The 23,760-nt window shown below is 42.1% G+C and overlaps 1 protein-coding gene across 5 annotated transcripts in view; it reads left to right on the top strand.

The window, feature by feature from the left end:
• LOC119452966 (transmembrane channel-like protein 7) overlaps window positions 1-23,760 on the top strand; it is an 85,028-nt gene that overhangs the window by 35,546 nt on the left and 25,722 nt on the right. For 4 of the 5 annotated variants that reach the window (XM_037714930.2, XM_037714929.2, XM_049667448.1 and 1 more), the window contains 13 exons: window positions 2,188-2,350; window positions 4,866-4,932; window positions 8,308-8,448; window positions 10,153-10,304; window positions 10,385-10,532; window positions 12,341-12,502; window positions 13,949-14,115; window positions 16,051-16,174; window positions 17,881-17,978; window positions 18,804-18,911; window positions 20,098-20,173; window positions 21,124-21,254; window positions 21,826-21,996. In XM_037714930.2, the coding sequence (XP_037570858.1) occupies window positions 2,188-2,350; window positions 4,866-4,932; window positions 8,308-8,448; window positions 10,153-10,304; window positions 10,385-10,532; window positions 12,341-12,502; window positions 13,949-14,115; window positions 16,051-16,174; window positions 17,881-17,978; window positions 18,804-18,911; window positions 20,098-20,173; window positions 21,124-21,254; window positions 21,826-21,996 (1,708 nt within the window). The remainder of the gene's footprint in view (window positions 1-2,187; window positions 2,351-4,865; window positions 4,933-8,307; window positions 8,449-10,152; window positions 10,305-10,384; window positions 10,533-12,340; window positions 12,503-13,948; window positions 14,116-16,050; window positions 16,175-17,880; window positions 17,979-18,803; window positions 18,912-20,097; window positions 20,174-21,123; window positions 21,255-21,825; window positions 21,997-23,760) is intronic. The other variant, XM_049667447.1, reaches the window with a different exon arrangement.

Here is a 23,760-nt window from a genome sequence, read left to right as displayed (position 1 = left end):
TCCGCTCCTATTTCAAACGCCAAATTTTGCATTATCTTAAACTAGGTGTCTTACACAGACCAAAATTTCATTGCAGCTGGCCTTTAACCCTTAAGCGTCTTGTTTTAGTATGTACTTCTCGCCTGGCCATTCATGCAGACCCCTGGTCACGCCCGAATAAAGCTGTGCCACACTTTTTGCTCACACCCTGCCTTTCCCAAGATAATTTATGAATGTGAAACATTAATAGACTGGTTGCGTCTATACAAAAGTTCATTAAATTAAAATTGCACAGTAGTGTTTGTTTTTAACGGGTTGTCAAAGCGGAAAATAAAAGAATACCGGTTCAGTTTTGGTTCGGGTTCAACATGCTCTGATCTTGTTCCTATTCCATTCCAGTTTTGAAGAATAGGTCTATTAATATTCTTGTACACGACACAACTTGTGAGTTGTAACAGTCTGCTTGTGGGGTGCGCTGACTGAAGAAGTAAACATTTCGAAGAATTGCTTACAAGGTATATGTACGCATGGTAGCGAAACTTCCATAGAAGCCCATACGTCCTGCAATGGTGGCTTGTGGAGGCAAGGCAGTGCCATCTACATTTCGTGGGCCCAACTTCTCTGTGGAAAAAAAATCAATGTTTGCCGTTTTAAGCTTGTTGTGTCAAGTTGTCTACTGTGCCAGCTCAGATCACATTGCATTTGCTACATACACAGAGCAAGCAACAGTACAAAAGAAGCGTAAGTAAGTGAAAATATTCACCACAGCATTGTGTCACAATCCTCAACACGAATATGCTTACTGGCCCATCTGTATTTATAACCTTCATGTTATAATGGCGGGTATTATACCGGTGAGCCGTGAGAATTTTGCATGAATTCAGAGCAATCGGTTCACCCAGATTTTGAACTAAGTGCCACATGCATGTGTCCTTAGTACCAACACTCATCTGTTATTTTGGTTTTAAGATAAAATCAACACTACATTAAAATAATTCACAAGAACCCCACTTTCATCTTCACTAACACAGCACGCGTGCCACCTGTAGTTTTTCTCTAGTACTGAAGGCATAGCTAGAACATTTTATTTAGTGAAAAGGCAGTTAAAAATAAAGTTACTGATAAAATCTTATAACGTTAATACAACATATATTGTCATTAGATTTTATGGCTACGCATAAGAGAGTTTTGGCGACATGACAGTGTAAATACGGTAGTACAATCTTGGCATATTTCAGCACAGATTGCGACGAGCAAACTTCAGAAAGCCTGCACAGTTTCGAATTCATAATTATTTGTGGGTGGAAGCAAACAGCCTGGGACTTCAGATTTTCCTATTCTAATGACATCGTCTGTACTTTTTCAAATGTTTCCATTGGTGACGTATTGGATACATAATTTTCATCAACTGGTGCTTTGCCCCGTGAGGTGTAGTTGCACTTAAATCACACGACCATCATTGATGTCACTCCTCATTGGTTTGGAACTGCATTTCAGCCTCGCCTTCACGACCATGAGAATTGACTTTGTTGCTTGTCTATTAAGCACCCATATATGCTATTGAGCACTCTATGTGCTTGAATCGTTTCGTGCCGAACCAGTGAATTGTTATTATTTTCGGTTCAGGTTCAGATTGGATTCATGCCCATTCTAAGAATATCGGTTCAGGTTCAGTTGTGGCTAAAACTCCAGTTAGAGTGCGGTTTTCAGTTTGGGTTCAGTTCTATACCCTGGCTTTATACAACAGATGGCATGAAGAAGCTTATCTGTCCGTGTTGCTCACATCTGGTGTTTTCCAACTTGGCAGGATATAGCGCAGAAGGCACTCGCATTTTTTGAACGATGCAGTAATGCAAGAATTTATTGTGAACTGTGATTCAGAGGACTTTGATAGTGATTATGAGGTGTCTTCATAAAATAACCAAGATTCAGATTTTTGCTTTGTAAGGTGCTAATTAGCATGTCCTCATTTTTGTTTGAATTTTCAGAATAAAGAGTTCGTAAAATGTCCCGCAAAATATTGATAATAAACAGCATTTGAATTTGAAGCCTGCATATTTGCTGCTCAGACAAATTAAACTTGTGTCAGTTTGGAAAAACCTCCTGCATACAGCGAATGGGAAATATCACAAACTGCTGGCACCTGAAGGGTTAAGATGCTTTTATCCTTGTGAGTGTGCTGCGGCCCTAAGAGAGTGTTCGGTGCAGGTCACTTTGGCACCGGGGTGGTGTCGTACTTCCTGTTTCTGCGCTGGTTGCTGCTGCTCAATCTGCTCATGTTCCTGCTGCCAGCACTGTTCATCATCACCCCTCACTGGATCCTGCCTACCGTGTTCGAGCCGAATGAAACGGCCTACACTGCAATTACCAGGTGAGGACAACTGGATGAATAATTGTAGATTTCGGTTAATTTGGGGAATTGGAAATAATGGGAAGTGGCTGTAATTGTTAAAAAATGTATGGACATAATCATGAAATGCATGCCAAAATATGGATGTGGGTGCAGGAACATCACATTTTCGGCTGTCTTCATCCTTTGGCATACTTGCCAACTCTCCTAAATTTTCCGTTAAGTTTATAAATTAAGCTTGTTCTTCATTTTCACGAGTGTTTTATCAAGCTTTGCAAAAAGAATACAGTCTGCGAAAAAGATAGCTCGTTATTCTCCGGCGATGCCCTTCGTAGTGTCTTCTGATTGTAAAAGGATAGCAGAGGGGGTCGTACCTGCTTCGAACAAGTTTATTCAGACAAGTTCTTAAAACAGGCAATATTGGCAACAGCAAAGCCACTGAAAAAGTCACTGATATCTTAAAACAGTGTGTTGTTTATCAGTTTTTGCTGTTTCAGTTTGCTGCTGCTTGTGTGCGATGTCTAAAGGTATATCATTGTTAATAAAAATTATGCAGAAACCATCAACAATGATTGTCAATGTAAGCAAATACCATTATTTACTGAAATCTAACGTTCACTTTTTTTTTCAAGAAAATGTATCTGTAAATTTTGATCAGATAAGAAACTAAAACAAGTTTGCGGCGTTAGCAAGAGTCTGCCGTCATAGCCATCAGATGCGCCATCATCACCACCACAAAATGGCGACAGAGCATGTTTTTGTGAAGGTTGCTGTGGGTTCATCTTGTGCTTGACTACGATCTGGAACGGTATTTCCGGTCAATCACTTTCGGAGATTCTATCACTTTTGCAAGATTTCATCTGATTCGGCACCGGATGCGTATCTGTATACGGCCGCCAGTGTTTCTGGTGCTTTGTAAAGCATGCGATTTGTGCACGGTGCCAGGTCAGCCATATACTTTAACAGATCCGATGCAGAGTCACGTAAGACCTCCCAAAAGTGATAGTATAAATGCTTGAGAATAACAGCCCTGTGTGCTTGGTATCTGTGGTGCGTAAGCCATTGGCAGTGGGCTGCTTCCATAGTAAACATTTATTTAAAAAAGAAAAAACAAAAATTCCATTCTGTGAAGGTAAATTCTGAACGTTTCGGTTTTTCTGATCGCAAAAGTGGGAGGGCATGCTTTATTTTTCTTTCATAAATTGGGGGCATGTTACGTTCATGTGCATTTTTATTTTATTACTTTAAACTTGTGAGAATTGGGTGCATGTTAGAATCGTGTAAATACGGTACCTCTGGCAAAATGAAGAATGAGCGAGGGAGCGACGGTCGCCTCTCCTCCCTTCGGTCCCTCTGCAACTCGGTTGCTCGAGAGCATGCGTCCTTTCGTTCGGCGCCTTCCCTCGACAAACGAGTGTGCGAATGAACGAGCGAGCCTCACCTCGTCCTCTCTCTGGCCCCCTTCGGCAACTCACTTGTCCAAGAGCATGCACCCTTTCTTTGCATTTCCACGACCACCGCGATGAATGAGTGAGCAAGCTAACAAGTGAGAAGGCAACCCCCCCTCTTTTCCACCCCTCCTTGGTATTCGGTTGGCCGAGAACATGCGCCGTTTCCTTCGGTGCATTTTGTTGCCTTCTCTTGCCCAAGTCCGATTGCCATTCACTGACCTTCGTCGTACCTACCACGAAAACAGCCGAAAGAGCCAGAAAAAGCTACTCGCTTAAAATGCTTATGTATCCCACAATATATGTGTGTTGGTTTTTGTAATTTATTGCATTTTCAGAATCATAAAAAGCATACAGTTACAAAACGGATTAAGAATTTTGAACAATTCAGTGAGGTTCTGAAGTTTACATAATGTTGACTCCATGCGAGAACTCTCTGCAGGAATAGCTGATACGAGAACATCAACTATTTCGTGTCTAGCATACTTGGAAACCCCCTATCCAGCCACCTGAAAAATACGCCTGGCATAAGAAATTATCAAAAACAATGAATGAAGTGAACCTGCTAGACGACAACATACTGACATTGAGAGCGGACACCCAGCTTGCTACCTTTCGACTCATTTTGCTAAGCCACTTTACACATATTGTTCAAACTTACAGCATAGGTGTAATCAGAAGTGTTTCATGGAACTCACTTTAGATATTGTTATCTCTATCAGTGCTTCTGCTTTTGATGCACTGTCTTGGCGTGCGCAATTGTGTGCATCACATGTGCAAGGTCTAATGGCTACTGGGCCATCAACTCGTTCAGTGGTTACAAGTGCACTGTGTTGGTGTTGAGAACTAAGATGTTAATGGCTAACAGAACATGTACTGCACAATGAAGTCATTAACTAAGAGCATTTTTCACTTCGTAAGGATAGCAAATTGTATATCATAAGTGAGCTTCAGATTGTAGTGAGGCATTTCACTTCTGGTGCTTGTATGTGCTTTCTTAGCTTTGTCCTGACTGATGTCAGTAGTAATAGACTAACCAGGGGAGTTGTTGCTGCGTTCTCATAACAATTACTTTACTGTACTCTCAGCATCCCGACTGAGCTGCGAGTGATGGAATTTTCATCAGTACGGCTGTCTCCACCAAACCTGCTGCCTGTGAGTGAGAAATTTCTCAAATTTTTTACATAATGCGAAAGCATTATATGCCACATGAAGCGGAAAACCGGGCAGGCGTTGGCATGACCACGATGGTCCAAAAAGTCAAGGGAGCCAAAGTGAGCCAATTGAAGCAGTTGATGATGTCAATTAAGGCAAGGTTAATTAGGGAAAAGTTAGTTAAGGCAGAGTGAATCAAGACAGAGTGAATTAAGGCAAAGTTAATTAAGGCAGGTTTAATTAGGATAGAGCTCATTATGGCACTTCAGCCCACAACCATTGGTGGGAGACGAACCCACGATCTTTGGTGTTAAGCTGCAGTTAATTAAGGCACAGTTCATTAAGGTGGAATTAAGGCACTTGAACCCTCGACCATTGGTGGTAGTCAAACACACGCCCTTGCGTTGTGCACACCTTGTGACGAACACCGTTGGTTGCTGCAGTTACACAATGCATCCAAACGTTTCATTCTTGAAGTTAACGACTGAAAGAGCATAGGCTACGCGCAGTGGTCACAATGCTTTCGCATTCATCCTCGTAGGGATAACTAGGTGCCCTTGAATTTTTCCTTGTACAGTCAACTTCTGTTAATTCGACCCTGACGGGACCGACGAAATTGGTTGAATTATCTGGCGGGTCGAATTAAACGAGATGAAAACACCCCAAAACACAGCTGATTCATTTGACAGTATTTGCCTAAGCCAAACACGCCCCCAAATCGAACACGTGCCCACCTTCTATATGTGTAAAGTAGAAAACTAACGCAGAAATGACATTGAAGCTTCTAAACAAGGTAGAATTTTATTGCGCACCCGACTTTTTAGAATGGCGGCCGGTTTCCTAAAGTCAGCTTCACCGCGCAGTTTTTAAATTCAGCTTTGTTGCAGTCAGCTTCGTCGCAATACACTTGTGCTATGTGGTAAAGCTTATGAATGCTGTGAAGATGATTTTGGTTTTGTTACCGATTGCACCGTGCAGGCAATTTTCGACTCAACTTCTTTGAAAAACAAAAGGCGCGTGTTAGAATTCGGTAAATACTGTAATCATACCTTCTGAGCTACCTTCATTGCTTGGGAAGTTTTCCTAGGGCAAGCCAAAAATAGGTGTCTTTGATTGGAGACTACGTGTGTTCAGCGCCTTCACTGTTACCTAAGTTCCACTGATACAGACGGTGCCACTAAAGGGGTTGTTACTGGGGGGTCACCATAGGGGTCAGATGCGTGGTTGCTGATTGGTCAAGTTGTAATTATCCGGCAAATGGCAATTTTAGGATTGAAATATGTAATGAATGTTTGGGCCCATAGAAACGCATGGGGCGCCAGCCGGGACCTTTGGTCGAGTTTGAATTAAACGAAAAATCTAAATAACTGGTGTTGTATTAACTGAAGTCTACTGTACTTTCACTATACATGTCTGAAAGTTATTGAACAAATTTAAACGGTGAAGAGGAAACTGGGGGAATAAAGCTTTGTGTGTCTTAAACATTTAAGCAGTAACATTTTTTTTTAATGATAGGGAATGGCAGCTAGTGGGACAAATAGGTTGTTGTAGGAATGTAGCCAAGCAGATAAGGTTTTTATCTGTCATGATATTTCTTTCAGGCCTGTTTCCATCTGTCTATGATGAGCTTTCAGAACAGGAGCAGCTTAAGGATTCTGCAACACCTTATAGAAAATAGTGACACGTTACAAGCCATGTATGGCACTGCGCATATGTACATCTCAGCTATGCAATGTTTCCATTCTAATATGCTGTAATATATGCAAATGCTCACCCCAAATATGCAGACATAATTGTGTGAAAATGAGAATGAGCACTTGTTCAGTTGCATAGCCAATGAAGCAATGTCCGAGAAGGAATTCAGTGAAATAAACATCATGACCTCATTACCTGAGCAAAAGTATTGCACAGTTCCCCTAATGCCCCAATACATAAAGAAAGACAAAAGAAGAATCTTGCTACTGGTGATATTGCTATAGTAAACCCGTGTTAACTCAAACTCTTATCGCTTAAATTGAAAATTTTTCCTGGCTGATTGCCAACGCCATGTATTTTTCATCTCTTATCTCGAAATACTTTTGCACTGCACTCCAGATATCTTAAAATCTCGACTGCGAAAATGTCAATACTAAGTTGCTACCCAAAGGTTTCCAAAGTTTGTGCGCTGCTGCGATATCACCAAGCATTCTTTTCTTTTATGTGGCCCATGTGTGCGCCACCATGCATTATTGCTATTTACCAAGAAGCCTGTGTTTTGTATGTTCCCTCCTGCATGGATCTATGAGGTCCACAGTATGAATAAAATAAAATAAAAGTTAAAATGTGATGGCATTGCGAGTTTGTAGTGAGTACTGCTGGATTCTATGCCACTCTTATCATCCACCGTTAACAGCTGGTTGCGATCTCATTGATAATAGATGGCTTTATTTGAGTGCCGCTTGCATTCCGCACCGCTCAGATTCCAAACGCTTAGACTGCTGCAGGGAACTGCATAGATTTCACATTCTTGATAAGTGCACCTTGCTGAAAAGTGAGTGACGCGCTATCAGCTTGGCTGCAAAATGACCGATAAGCTAAGTAGATGTGCTCTCACTCTTTACTCAATCAGCTTTGTAAGCGAAACGATCTTCATTCAGCTGCTGGCGTGAGCATTGTGCGCAAGCACACTAGCGTTGCTGCTGAGCGGTTGTGTGGAAATTGCTAGTATATGCCGGTCCGAGTAAAGTGGACCTTAAACGCTCAACTAGAACACTTTAATGCGGGCGGAGCATTGCTCTGACCTCTGACGAAGCACGATAAGCATGAGAAGGAATAGCATCGGCGCACCGACCAAGGTTATGTGTGAGAGAGCAGTCAGCGCTCTTAGCAACTGCTGCTAAAAGGAATGTAAATGTGATGTGACCTCTGCAACATGCGTGCTCACATGTGCGTGGAGCATCATCAGTTTGCTTATTTGCTTTTCATAACGATATTTCACGAGACTAGGCTTTGGAAATGTCGGTGCCTACGTGCAGCAGCGTTTGCTTGGCTCTGTATGAGAATCGCTGTTGCCCGTAGACGCCCAACATGTCGGGTGCCGAGTTACACAATATCTCGCAAACGTGATATACTGAGTTCCGCAGTATATCACGTTCCTCGTTTCTCTCATTTTCTAAAAATATATGGGTCAACCTATATTCAAATTATATATTTTTTATTTCTCGGTGAGTTCAATATACAGTGATAGAACTATTTTCATGTTCATCCTATGTTCAAGTGAATACGATAATACCGCGAAATTTACAAAAATAGTTTTGAAAAAACACTTTGTCAGTCTAAGCCGATTTAGTGTTTCTCTTCAGTGTTCGTTTAACCACAACTTATTTGTGTACTTAGGAAGCAGAGACGGATGACGGCTGGGCAGCTGGTAACCGCACCTTGCCGAAGATGCAGGAGTGCTACGACAAGTACCACACTCGAGTAGCTGGCCAGACCAAGGGAGGCATATCACAGCTCCAAGATTTCCTTCAGGGAACGGTGAGAGGACTGGTTGTTTAACGCTTTCTTGTCCTCCAAATGGCACATGTGAGAAACCTTCTTGCTCAAGAGTGAAGTGTTTCAGTTAGGTGAACGGTGTCTTAGTGACACAACTTCTGGGTTAGGGACCACTGAGCACTACGGGTGCTGCCTAAGTGCTGTATTACGGCAGATGATGTGCCAACTGTATGGCTTTGCATATCACGCTTTTTTAGCCCTGGTCGAGGTCAGAAGACAACCATGCAACTCGATACATCGAGTAACTGTCTTGAAACACATTTTGTTTTGAAGAAATAAGTTTTTCGTGGTATAGTGCATGGCAAAAGTACATTTGTTGAGGATGTTGTACAGTGGAATCTCGTTGATGCGATCTTCATGGGAACTGGAAAATAAGCGTATCATCCGAAAATTATATCATCCAACTAAATAGTATTATCAGGAAAAGAAAGAAAAAAAAAACGTATCATCCAGAAAAACGTATTACGCAGAATCATATCAACGAGGTTCTACTTTATGTCAGGTTTGAGACAAGCCTCGTGATATTGTGCCATTTTGTGGATCTATTGAACAGAACACGAAATGCAGCAATATCACAAATGTTTATGAGGAGTTATCTTGGGTCGCCAGAAGGCTGAGGAGGAGTTCTGGTCTTTTGTGGCACCTGGCATAGTAACTGGGCGCACTTGCACTGAACTTCTTGGAACACTGTTTGCTAGAACAAACCTATGTGGGGACAAATCTTGCATTGGGGTAAAACCAGAGTGTTATCAGCAAGCATGTCTAGCCATTTACAACAGTTCCCAGTGGCCAGAGGCCTTGGGTGCTGTGAAACGCTTGTTGGTCGATGGAACTCTTCAGCACTTGATAATCGCAATAGAATGTACATGATCATCTGACGCAAGGCAAGACCTACTAGGCAAGCAAAACAAAAACATTACTTTGCTGTCGCATTGTTCATACATGATAAAATGACATGAAATGGCAGTGGAATTTTCTACACTTGTGTGGGACTCCACGGTGAAATTCAGGAAGGTAGCTGTTTGGGCAATTTGGTGCTGCATTCTTCTTGAATACTGGGTGTTTTAGGGAAGACTTGGAAGTAATTATTAAATGCAGCAGAGCAGATGTTTGATAAGAGATGACAATTTTTTTTTTGTGAGCACATCATTCATGGTGGTAAGCTTCAGGATCTATAAAGTAAGTGATTCTCGAAAAGTGCAATCAAAATGTGCACTGAAATTTGCTGCTGTTTCAGTTAAAATTTTCTGCTCTCCAACTTTTCATAGCATGGAAAGACTTAAACTTAAACAGCAATGCATTTTAGTGCGTGTTTCACAAAACGGGTGTTTTTTTGTCTAAAATTGAATGTTTTGATATGCAGAGGTGATGCTGCAGTCTTGCTGTCTTTCCTGCTTCAGTAATCTTTTGGATTAACAGTTTTAAGTTATTCCCGCAATCACAGTATTTATTAGGAAAAGCTGACATCTGCAGCCTAGCAATGCAGGTTGAGAAAACTACCTGCTGCACTTCCTGTGGTGAACACATTGTTTGTGCCTTACATAATGCTGCATGAAATTGGGTGATGTCACATGCTAGTTGCCGCCACCTAGTGTAGCATTGATCACAGAAGTGAAACTTGCTGCTACCTATGTAAACAGCTAGGTCGACTTGACTCTCCAACTTGTGCACCTCCTCACGTTACAGGGCTGGATGGAGCTCACAGCACTGTTTGCCGGCCGCTACATCAACTCGGTTGACCACATAGCAGGCACCAAGCTTCGCTACAACTTCCCCCTGGCCTATGTGCTGACGAACGTTGCCTGCTTTGTGCTCTGCCTGCTGCTTATGGTCCGATAGTGAGTTCCATTTTGCTTATTTGGCTTCGTGGCCTGCAACACAAGTGCTCAAAGTTCTAGCATGTTGTCATTGTGTGCAGCACAACAGTTGGAGTTCGGGAGGCACTGCTGGTGTCGGAAGGGAAGTTGCATCGGTACTGCAACATGGTGTTCGCCTCCTGGGACTTCTGTATCACCGATGAGCGAACTGCACGACTGAAGCATGTCAGCATTGTTCAGGAGCTCAAGGTGAAAATTTTATTTTTGTCTTTCTCATGAATGAATCTTATCACAGAAAGCAGCTATGCTAGTAGCTCACTCATCAGAATTCTAGAATAATTATCTAGCGGAATCTTTCTTAATTCGGAACCGCTTAGTTCGAACTTCTGGTTTCTTCTAACTGACGCTGTGGTCCTGTCAAAATTATGTGTATTTCAGTTTGCAAGAACACCGGGTAATTCGAATGCCCAAGTGTTTGTGACAGTTAATTCGAAATAACTGTTCCATCGGACGGGCTCTCAGCAGCGTGCCAACTCATGCGGCTTCCAATCTGGCAGTGCGGCTGCATGCCAGCTGTTGCTCCCATCTCCCGTTGCAAGTACCGTATTTTGCTGTGTATAAGCCTCACCAAATTTTTTTATATTTAAGTCGGAATACGGGTTATATGCTAATTACCCCTTGAGGTGTGGCTTCACAGCAGTGAAAATAGAGAGTTTTAGAATAGGGGCCCCTAAAGTTTGGGGCCCCAAAGAGCTTTGCCGGTGTTAGTGTTGGGGCATGCAGGAGTGCAGAGTTTTAGAATAGGGCTTTGCCTTTGCAAATAGCGTCTTGCGCTTGCAGCGTCACTATGGCTTCAAAGAAAAGCTGTTATAAATATTAAAATAAAATATACCATTTTATAATAAGAGTAATTTAGACTTTCGTGTTTTCGTGTTTAATTACAATTTAGGAGTTAGTCTGTTAGCAGCAAGCAACTCGCTAGTGGGATGTAGCGTGTGGGTGTGCGCACGCGCACTTACGCTACGTCCGACTATAAGCGCCTTAAGAGGCAACCGACGACACCCCGAGGGGGAACTCAGTTAATCAGGCGCAAAGGCGCTCACGTGGACATCGGTGTGCTTGACAAAAGAGATGTCTCCTCGTTCACAAGAGGCCGCCGACGGAACGAATAAGGCACGGCCGGTGCCAGAAGGTCCAAGGTGTTCATGAAAAAAAATTTAAATAACTACGGCAACTTCGCGACACCACACCCCTACGGAAAACAGCTAAGCTTGTGAGTGAGCCAGCTTTACTTATACATGGCTGCTGCCACTGGTACTCGCAAAAAATACTTTTGAAGAATGCTGGTGGCCATATTATGACAGGGACTCTGTCAGCGAGGGGCGATGCAGAAATCTGAGGGGGGGTCAGGACATCCGGACATCCCCCTGGGATTCGCGCCTGCTAGCAAATAGTTATGCTTTGCTTAGTGCAACATGGGCCCTAAAATCATTAAAAAGTTAGCTATAAAGGCATGTTAGTGGTGATTGCATTTGACAATTATTGTACAAATTCTAATCTTTGCTATGGAACATGGTCAGTAAAAATAATGATTTCGTGTCAGATCCTGTAATTTTAATAATCAAGGATGGTTGTTGCAGAAACGTTCAGTATATCCTAATTACCATTTATGTTGTAGCTTGTAACAGGGTAATGAAGGTAATAAAGTTAGACAAAGAGAACCGTACATGTATGACAGTGACAATTTGGGATGAATTTTTGTTGCTGTACATACACAGCAGTAGCCACCAAAGGGTTAAGGCAAGTCGACAGTCGTATATATTCTTTCATCTTATCTGTGTTTTTGTGTTCTCTATTATTCTATTTTTGTTTTACTTGTTGTATACTTAAGGTGTTTTGTGTTCTGCATTTCCTGTCTTCACTCGAGTTCTGTACAGTACGGTCCTAATGGCATGAATCAGTCAGTAGTCGCTAACACCAATAATTAAACAGTTGAGTGAATGAGCAAACAAATAAATAAAGTAATATACTAAATGAAGGAATTGTTCTCTTAACAGAGTGACCTGGCAGAGGAGCGGCGCAGTGCAGAGATTGCCAGCTGGTCTCGCCGCAAGAAAGTTGGCCTGTTTGTTGTGCGACTTTTGGTCAACCTCTTCGTGGTTGCTGTCATTGTAGGCTCTCTTTTTGCTGTCTACAATGCAACTAGCTTTTCATTTCAGGTGAGTTGGTTGTCTTATCAGGTGCTGCACTGAATCCCAACCATTTTTGTATCTTTTATGAAATTTTCCAGTAGCTATAGCTATTTTAGTCTTGTTTGGCCACTTGGATAGTGGATAGTGAACCTTACTTAGTGCTGTTGTTGCCTCCTCGACAAGCTGTCTCCAGGCATAGTCTATGGTACCATGACCACCTGTGCTGGGCTGGAAAGGCACGAAAGAGCCTTGTTTGAGCAACGACTCCTATAAGTTGTTTGTTCTTAGACTCTTAGTAGCACCGACATTTATACAGTGATAAGTTGGTAATCAACTGAGAGAGGTTAGGTGGCACATGTGCAATGCTCTGAGGAGAAACCAATTTCTAATGTTGGGGAGTGTGAGAAATCGGCTGAAAGTGTGTTTACGTAGTAATTTTTGTTGTGAACTTGCATCTAGTCCTGTTTTAGATAAACATTATAACACCATGCGAGATGGAGAATCATTCTAATTGACTACACTAGGACTCTCAAGACACGGAATTTCAGACATTGTGTCTGCATTATTTAACTGTTGAGGTATGCATTATTTGAGATATCCTAGCTGTAATTCGAACTCATTTTGGCGCTGCAGAATCCAATAATTTTTTTTTTACTACACTGAATGGAAGCTACAGTGTCATAATCTCTTACACTCCATTTATTTTGTTTGTTTCTTATTTATTCTGGTGCATTTACATATCAAAACAGCAGAACATGGAAAAGTGTTCAATATGCTCTTAGCTATTTTTTCATCAACATAAGTGCGACCACACTAGATTTACAGGTCATAAATTGAATTTCTAGCCTTTGCTGTTTCTCTATGATAATGTCATTGATACTTGAACTACTTAAAAATGGCTCTTTTACAATACTCTCCATTACAGTAAAACTAATGCTATGACGAAGTTTAATCAAAATTACTTCATTGTAACCCCTACTTCGTTTTAACCATTTTCTGCACTCATGTTGTAGTCATTTTTTGCATCACCCGTCAAGGTAGTGGGAGTTACCCCTGGCTTAGCTAATGTTAATGCAACAACCCACCGGGCACTGCTGAAGGATTGTGAAATAAATAAATAGACACATGTGTGCCCATATTTTCATACTTTTGACATGAACTATTTGTTCTAAAGTGGCAATTAAATTTTCTGGCATTAACAAGCAAAGGCAACAGAGTGCTGGCATGTTTTTTTTTTTTTTTTCTTCTCATTTCTCTGGTGTCTGTGTTTTGTACTCCTACCTTTTTATACAATGAATAGATTGTAAAGTAGCTTTTTTGTGACATGAAAACATAGTATAGTATATTTTCGTGTGGTTCAGTCAAAATGTGCCTTTCATGGCTTTTGTTTTAACTTGTGCAACCCTGCATCAGTGTTCTCTTCTTAATTTTGTTGTTGTAACTCAGCTGGTGTGTTTTTCTCTGCTTTTCCAGAGGCAATCTCAGGCGCAGACCACTCATAAAACCCTTGCATTGGCGATTCAATTTGTGCCTTCGTTGGTCATCACGGGCCTCAACATTATAGTGCCTGCGCTCTTCTCCAAGCTCATCCGGCTTGAGAACTACTCGGTTGCATTTCAAGTCAAGCTCACCTTGCTCAGGTAGCCGTCACGACACACCAATGCATGTCCGTAATGCATGAACTTGAATAGGCCGAATAAGCCTATCCAATCTCTGTTGTCATGAACCAGAATTGAAAGTTTGGCGAGTTGTTATGGTGGTATGAAGTGACTTGGTGCAGAAGAGGCAGGACTAGAGAAGGAGTTCCGTGTGTTCACTTCTTCTCCCATCTTGTCACAAACCCTTGATCTGAATACAGTTAAACCTCGATATAAAGAACCCAAATATAATGCAATTCTCTATATAATAAAGTATTTAACTTTTTATAACTTGTCCATAGAACAGCTTGTATTTTGAACCTCAATATAATGAAATGTGTTTACACATGATTTTAATATAACAAAATTTCACTGCCGCTGCAAAGGAATACAGAGACAAGAAAATGAAAACTTCCACGGACGCAGATGGTCAAATGGTTGAATTACATGTGACTGCTTGAAAACACATCTCAAATCATATTGCGCGCCGCGTGACTGTGAGCCACCGCCGAAGTGCACCAGTGTTGTTTCATATTAAGTCCAATGCTATAAGATCCTAGTGCGCCCTGTGCACTGTATGCTTTAGGTGCGAGTGAAAGTGTGCGGGGGTGAGCCGAGAAGCAGGCTAACACATGTCTCCTTTTCTAGCACAGCCGTGGCTGTGCATGGCTGAGGACATACGCAGCCTATGCACTCAGTTTTAGAGGTAATCTGCCGCGTGTGGAAAGGTTGGGCGAGCTGAGATGGCGTGGCATTGTGCGCTATCTTCCAGCGCATTTAGTGCTGGAGGTCGCATAATATCGACTTTCGGACACGCGCTGAAGCGAGAGGCAGACGAAGCATTTTCTTCCCGCTGCCGACGATTTTCATGATAGCATCGTCCCACTGCAGGGAACACTAACAGGGATGGAGTGGACGCGAAAGCATAGCTGGCTTTGCTTTGTACCACCGATGTGAAGATATCGTCAACACTGCATGAAACCGTGTCTTTCGTCGCCGACATTCAAATTCAACAAAATTATTATTTCCTTGTTCAAACATGCTTTTTCCAATTGCCTGGTAATTCAGAAAATTTTGCGGCACCTTCCACATAAGAAAAATTCATCAAAAACTGTATTTAGTTGCATAAAAGATTGAATTTCAATATAACAAAGCAATTTGCTGATTTTACTTCGTTATATCGAGGTTTAACTGTATTTGGTATTCGCACACCCCTATTTAAAAGTCTTTTTGATATGCAGGAGAGAGTTATCATGTGTGGATAGTTCAGTCACGGCCGCTGGATAAAAAAAAAGGTGCGGCCTGCCGCGTCGGGCGTGCTCCTATGGGAGCGAACGTGACTGCCGTAGTTGCATTGTCGGCCGCTTGGCTGTGCCGAACCACGCTAGCTGAGGGGGATGGAACGCTTTGGCTTGCACGCGCGACGGCGTTCCGAGCACGTTCCTGACGCATTTTCTATGCTGATGCTAGACAACAGACCCCGGCGTGTGGCACGGCGGCGGATCACACCGTTTTCGATGCACGCGGCAGGCCGCACCTTTTTTTTTATCCAGCGGCCGTGGTTCAGTAAACCATTTGCTAATTAATTATTGTACTAATTATGTTAAATCTCAAATAACATTTTATTGTTTCTTTTTTGCAAACATGCTCTTCATGCCCATAAATAAAGGTCACCAAGTTGTTCTAATTTTCCTTGATGTGAAACTGTGCTTGGGTGTTACAAGGCTAAGTTCACACACCAAATATGGAAAACGGTGCAAAGTAAGGATGAAGGCACGTCAAACTAACTTCATGTTTGAGTGTGCCAAGTGTAAGCGGGCAACACTGAGAGAGCGACAACAATAAGGAGAACAATAAACAGTAGATGAGCATGTAGGCATGCTCATGATGATAATGATAGTGGGAGCTGCGAGCTTGTCCTTGCCACTCTTTTCCCAGGACAGTGTTCCTGCGCTTCACATCCATTTTTGTGCTGCTGCTGTCGCTGTACAAGCAGATCAACTGCTCTCCCGTCAGGGAGAACAACTGCCTCGAAGGTTACGGGGAATGCAAGAAGCCAATGGTAAGCTGCTCACCTCTCCTGCTCCGGAGGGGGGCTCTCTCTGTCACCATTTTTCCATGGGACGGCCCAGAAGGCTTATTCTGAGACCTTGTAATTCTCTGGAGGCCTTCTAGCCTGGCACGTGTTGACTGCGCATGGGCCGTTGATAAAGTGACAGCATTACGACGATGGCAGTGGGAATGCAGCCACAGTGTTTGTGTAATTGCTATTGCAGTAAAAACAAGAATGAAACTGTGACACTGTTTTATCATAACGGCGCTATTTTGTGTGAGGACACTGCAATTTTTGTAATGTTTGCGGAAAGATACACTGTGCCTTTTATCTAATCGTAGTGGGCTTCTTTGAGCTTGTACAGAAGTCAAGGCCAAAATTACAGAGCTCTTTGGTGTGTTTCAATGTTTGAATGTGAAAAAGTGATAATTTGTCAGCTACAATGACAACAGGGAGAAAGGGTGAAGATTATAACTGCTGTCCTTGTAAGGTTAGGATGCTGTTCACTCAATTTGTTTAAGACATGCATTAAAGTACCCTAAACCAAGTTTTCATGAAAGCGAAAAAATAAATTGTTTGGAATTACAACATGTATAAGTTTGAAGACACACTAAAAAAAATTAATAAATTGAGCTATATTACTAAATTACCCTTCTAAAACGTCAGAACAGGTTTGGCAAGCGAGGAGAGACACAAGAACTAAAGACAGGCGGTGATGCTACCTTAAGTTCGCACACTAGGGGCGCGATCTTGTGCGCGTTCCAAAATGGAACGGAGGCGTTCCGTTCCATCGAGCCGCACACGATTGGTCAATTTGAACCGCGACGTTCAAATTGACCAATCGTGTGCGGCTCGAAGGAACGGAACGCCTCCGTTCCATTTTGGAACGCGTACAAGATCGCGCCCTAGGTCACCATAACATGGATTTTGATGGTGTATGCTTGCACCTAGTTAATTTTTTCTTGGTAAGGATGGGCTACATTGTAGTATTCTCAAGGAGCCCAAAACTGAACTTAGCAAGTCTGAAGAAGTTTCACTGAGCTACAACAGCCCAGATACATAAAAATGCACTGAAATGTGTGGCATCACACTGACATGCCTGTGCTGTGATTTCGGCACAAAACTGTTAAATATGCAACTTTGACCATCATTTTCTCTTCCGATAATCAACCCATTACCGCGAAATCAATGAAAACATGGTTTTGAGAGAATACCTTATCAGTATGTATTGATTTAGTGTTTCCTTTGACTGCGGCTTTAAAAATTTAATGCAAGAAGTGAAACAATGTGTTGAAAATCTCTTTTTTGCTTCTAGCTCTTTCAGTGCCACTGACGTACCAATACCTTTTCGTGTTTCTGACTCACCATGTTCCTTTTGACATTCGTTTTGTAAGATAAGAATGTGAGGACCACTACAAGCGAGCATTTGCCCTTATTCATGTCATTTTTTTCATTTCGGAACCGAAAATAAACCGTTGTGGTTGTTTTATAATGTATGATAAATAAACCCGATGCTGGGGGTACGTCACCTCTGAAAAAACCCAGCACAGAAAAGATTAATGGCTATGGACAGCCTCTGTGTCAAGAGCAGCTATTTGAACCGTATAAAAAAAACTTCTTGGTGATAACATGCTTGAACATGCAGAACATGGCAAAGTTCAAAGATACTGTGCCTGACGTGCACTGTATTTTTTCTGCTTTTCTCTCTTTTTCAGTGCTGGGAAACAGCGGTTGGTCAGCAGATCTACAAGCTCACTATGTTGGACTTTATTGTTGGAGTGGCTCTAGTCTTCGTTGTCGAGTGCCCGCGAAAGTGAGCTTGCCAACTGCTCTGTGCTTTAGTTTGTGTAGGCGGGGCTGTGGTTGGGATACTTTCAGGCCAAGCAACGTAACGGACATTCTTTTGTTGCTAGCTTTACAACACAAATAACATTGAGATTAATGTTCTTGTTGTTAAGTTAATGTTGCAGAAAGTTCTAGCAATGCAAAATTTCTGTGAGCTCTTAATATGCCTAAGCCCCATATTGTGTTTCCCTCGCTATGCCTTCAAATAATTTTAAAAGTGCCATTGTCACCCTGGATCTCTTTGGTATGAATCATATGTAACTCGCGCTGCTCACGAGTGCACCCCAGTTCTTACTAGGGCTTCCACACTTTTCTTTTAGTGTTGAACAAACTAGCAGAAAGGGTGTTACGTCTCCCTTTGCAGATATGCAGCGACACCTTTCTGTCTGCTTGTTTTCCTTGTTTCTGTTGTCTACCAATACTGCTTTTCGTGGGGCACCTTGTAAAGCAAAAAAATTGTCCTCTCTTCAGAAAAATAGAACCGTCCTAACATGTAACCTTGTCTCTGATCATAACCTGTGCATTGCTGTATTTATTTGAACCTGTGGCATATTCTTGCAGCCCAGGTTGCTTAGTTCAGGGAACTCGAAAATGCTTGTTTGACATTGACACAACATTGACATTGATACAACGTTTAACATTGACACAACATCTTGCTCAGTTAAAATCTGTTCTCTTTCATGTCATTATCACGAGAAATCATTCTTGATTGCATCCTGTTTGCTGGTGACATAAATAAATTATTTGCTCTTTTAGGGACAGCTTTTTAGTACTGTTTATTATTTTTATGCAGGTTAATAGTCACTCGTTGTGAGTGCAAACTGGCCAAGGTGATTGGTCAGCAGGAGTTCAACATTCCAAACCGAGTCCTGGATCTCGTGTACTCTCAGACCCTTTGCTGGTGAGTGCAACACTTCTAATTGCTGCTCTCAGGTGTTACGCTGTAATGATTTCCTATAATGACGAAGATATTTTAATGAGCCTGATTAATAAGATTAAAATTTGCCAAGTAGTGACTGGCTCAGGTGGCAAGGGGTCAGTGTGCAGCTCCAGGAGAAGCCTGCTCTGTGATCGCAGCTATGCAGTGCTTGCCATGTGGCAGCAGCCTTTGTTAGGTGGACCTTGTGACTGCTCTGTATCACATTTCTTGTGGAGCAACCTTATGGAAAGCTTTTCTTTTGGAAAAGAATTCTTTGTCTTTGTCATGGACCAGTGTACAGTCACATCTGCTTGGTGCAACTGAAGTCTCAGAGAACATTCTATTGGGCTAGTTGATCTGATACTGGTACTGGGACCATAGCACTTAAGCAGTATGGACATAGATGGGTAGACAAGGATGGTATGCCAACTTTCAGCTATGTTGCAGGTTGCAGTCCAAAGTTCGTGCATCATTCTTGTCCGTCTATCAATGTCAACATCGCTTAAGCACTGTTTTCAGCATCAGATGAAGCCATTTGTATTTACGAAATGTAAAGCAACAGTGGTGGTGTTTTCTGTTATTGTATGAAAAACACTATTATTGGCACTTCTTAGTATTTTACTGCAAACAGCATTCATGAACTAGAGAATGGGTCAACTGGTTTATTCGATCAGGTAATTGTGGAATTGAGCCAACGATCGCGCAGTTGCAGGTGGAGCATTCTGACCACTATGTCATGGCTGCCTTGTGCAAGCAAATTGATTATATACTTTTAACGCGAACTGGCATCTACACTGGCACCTGCTCTAAAAGCACGCACAAATCTCATGTACTTTTAACGAATGCAATGCAGTGTCTGCATTGTGTGCATCTGTGCTTCGAGCACGCAGCTACTCAAAGCAAAATGCTCTTTACATGGAGTGCTGTCATTGTCCAGGACTTTCTAAGATTTTATCATCAGGTGTCATATCGGAGCTTCTAAACATAAGGAATGGACAGAATTTCACAACTTATGCTTGTAGTAATTGTGTTAAAGGAATTAAGGAGTCACTGGAAACTGGGGCATACTTTTTTTTGAAACACTGCCCTCATTTTCATTTTTCTGTATATGCATATTATATAGCCTGCGATTGACATGGTGAAAATTTCTTTCTCGTTTTTATGTCAGGCTTGGGACTTTCTACTGCCCACTCTTGCCTGCCATCACCTTCATCAAGTACTTCATCATCTTTTATGTGCAGAAGGTTTGTAATAGCTTCACATTCGTTGCATGTTGAGGGCAAAGCTGATGACAAAAAGTATTTTCCAGGCAACTCATTTTCTGCTGCATTCATTTCATTCCTATAAGATATTCACACGATGCAAGATTTCATGAATCTAGCAACACATCTGTGACTATCTTTAAAGTAAAAATGTGTGCTTGACCATGTTATCATTTATATCTATTGGCTGGGCACATTTCAAGAGACAGCTTGCAAATGTTTTAACCAAGGCACAATGTGCCAGGCTCTGGGACTGGAAAACTTTCACTGGTATTGTGAGACAATGAAATGCTTAGTATTTATTTGGGTTACTATATTTAAAAGGAGCAAGAAATGTGGGGAAGGGGTACAAAAGGTAACCAGAATGCTTTTTTTTTTATTGCGCAATGACACTTTCTTCCTAGAATGTTACCATGTTCATTGCCAATGTAAGGCCTCCTAAATCAGGTCCATTAAATTGTAAAATGAACAATTCAATTTGAGATATGGGGCTTCATGCACTGATCTGGAAGGTTTTGTATTTCATTGTTATCACTGTGTTTAAAAACTTCATAAAGCATGTGGGAAAAAAAAAAACACCACTTATTCTTACATACCACTTAATACTTGCTATCTATGGAAGTTTTAATTTGGCCGAGTAGCACACATAAAATCGGAATAAAGTGGAACAGTGTCAGCACTCTCTTTGTTTCTTGTAAGCATGTGTGGCTCTGGCAAAGTGTAACAGGGAGACACAATCATGTTCTTTGTGCCTTCCTGTCAAATTGTCCTTAATTAAGGACAAAACAAACAATATCGCTTCAGGACATGACTGGCAGCAACCCTTTGTGAAGTTAATGTGAAACTTCCGCGATGATTCTCCTATTGTTTTGCGCTACTGAACAGTCTTCCACATGCAACTTTGTTTTATTGGAATGTCTGTTTTCTTTCAGTTCACGCTGATGAACAACAGTGCACCATCTCAGACACCGTACCGAGCTTCTCGATCCAACACATTCTTTGTTATTGTCCTGCTGTTGGCTCTGTTTCTTGCTGTGATTCCATTCTCTTATGCCCTTGTGGAGTAAGTGCACTTTGTATTTCTCTCTTTTCTACTAACTTTAGAAAGCTGTTCCTCCGTTCTGTTGTGGCAGTGGGGAAAGGAAAGGGTTAGAGGGCAGCTAGACACCACTGGTGCTGTCATTAGCCGTGTTCCATTGTTACCGAGGTTATTTTTCAGTCACGTAACGGAGGTCACGAATGTTGGGACCATGTACGTAGTCCTCCGAGCAGCCTGTTAGTAGCTACTATAGGCATACTCTTAACACGTTACAACTGCAAGGCAAAAAGAAGTGTGTTTGTGCTTATTGTTTTGTTATCAGTCACTTGAGCGCCATGATGTGTTTTTGGGAATGGTATGCTAAAGCACCTTGTCTGGTTTTTAGCAAGAAGGGGATTCGAGGGTACGATTTTTTTCTAAGTTTTGGGTTTCACCCAGCTGTTTCAACCCAGCCAGTCAGATAGGAGCTTTAATGAGAGCTAGAGAGGTTAGCTGAACCAGCCACCTGGCATCCAACTCCATTTATTGAGGAAGAAGGTAAATTTTCCCTTTCCAGGCGATAGAGTGTAGTCTGACCCATTTTCATTGTGTCCAGGATACAGCCGTCGTTGTCGTGTGGGCCATTCCAGAAGTATTTTTTCACGTGGGAGGTAGTACCCGATCTGATCAATTCATGGAAGGACCACCCCTGGGGCTGGTATGTGGTCAAGGCCGTGGACTTCCTCACCAGCGTTGCTTTCGGCGTGCCTGTAGTCGTGGTGCTGGCGTGAGTATCACTTGGAGCTTGCACTTGATGGCCAGAAGTATACAGCTGGCCAGAAGGGGGGCCTGGTTAGTGATTACATTTTGTGTGTGATGTCTAGACTCTTGATGGAGTGCAGCACATGTGAAGTTGCATTGCAAACTTAAAGCCACAAAGTGAGATTCCACTGTGTCGTATATTGAAGTCTCGTTATAGTAGTATGCAGTACCATGGCATCCTTGTGCTGCAGTGGCCACATTTAATTTTACAGTGAATGCATTGCAATATGCAAATATACCACCCCCCCCCATCCCCTCCTTTTTTTCTTTTTTTATCGGAGGATATGCTGCATATGTGACTATGTGCGTGATAGCTGCATACTAAAAAATATCTTGCCTCATCCAGTAATAAAATAGAAGATGAGCTGATCTCACAGCTTGCGTAGTGCCACACAAATTGGTGCGTGCTTAGCTGCGCCATCCCCTCCAAAGTGGTCAGCGTGCCACTTAGTGAGTTACCTATCACTTCCTTGACTGCTTCCCAATGTATAGTCATTGAAGGGCCATGTCTGCCTGGTTGCAACTTTTGTGATCGCCCTTGAGAACAGGGGATAGAAAAGAAGCCAAGGCAGTACTCTGGATGGAAATTGAAGAAGCCATTCACCAGGATGTGCAGATTTGAGGAAATGTTTGAATGACTTATTGTACTGTTGGTGGCGGTATGCCTACGTTCTATAATTAGGAGCAGCAGCAAAGGATCGATTGTTTGAGTAGCTTGTGCAATATTTAAGATGTTTTTTATTGTTATAAAGATTGACAATACAGAAGGAGGGGTGCATGATATAAATATAGCACCTGTTTTCACTGTTGGGTAAGAGTGTGAGTCAGACATAGTGTGCAAACTAGTTTGCAGTGGTCTTTTTGTCTTTTTTGGTGCATAGGTAAAAGTCCTCTACAACTTGGGCCGTGCTTAATGTACATTTTGGAGCCTGTTTTTTTAATACTTGATATCATAGGTTGACAGAACAAGCCGATACTCATGCACACTCACCAATATTTGCACAGGTGATGTACTTGCTCACACTCAGGTGCACTCACACTCGTTGGCACTAACTCACATTCCTACTCACGTCCACCTATACTCACCAACGCTCACTCACGTTATGGTCACTTCGATTCACACTTACTGTCACCCACTCAAGCTCATACTCTCATTCACTTTCACTCACTCACAAACATACACACGTCCACTCACACTCGCTGACAGTCACTCTTGTTGATACAACTACTCAAACTCGCCGTCACTGGCTTTCATTCGTGTTCTCATTAACCAGTGCTCACTTCTGTTCGTACTCACATCCACTGAAACTCGCCAGCGCTCACTCCCATTCGTACTCACACCCTTCGTCATTCACCAAATCTCTATCTCACGTTCGTGATGTGAGTGTGGAGCGAGTATTCTGACCTATGCTTGATGGCCCATACAGTGACCTGATTTGTTATTCTAACATTCTAATTCTAACAGCTTTAAAAATTAATCAGTGAGCTTTAAAAAACATTTGTGTATACTGCTGCTTCATTTGTACTCACATTATGCTATAACAGTTCTTGTTCATGCATTGTTCAGCATTACTTAACATTATTGCTTGCCTGGTTGATACAGAAAAAATGTTCTTCGTATGAGCATGAGCAAGCTGCTGCTTGGATTGGGACTGGTTTTGCCACCTGTTGGCCACGACAGGAAACAAGAACGTGGATAATGGTTGCAGTAGAATGACTTCACAGGCTG

This window comes from Dermacentor silvarum, chromosome 5 (assembly GCF_013339745.2).
Source record: "Dermacentor silvarum isolate Dsil-2018 chromosome 5, BIME_Dsil_1.4, whole genome shotgun sequence".
NCBI lineage: Eukaryota > Metazoa > Arthropoda > Arachnida > Ixodida > Ixodidae > Dermacentor > Dermacentor silvarum.
Note: the sequence above shows the minus strand (reverse complement) of the source record. Positions and strands in the feature narration are given on the sequence as shown.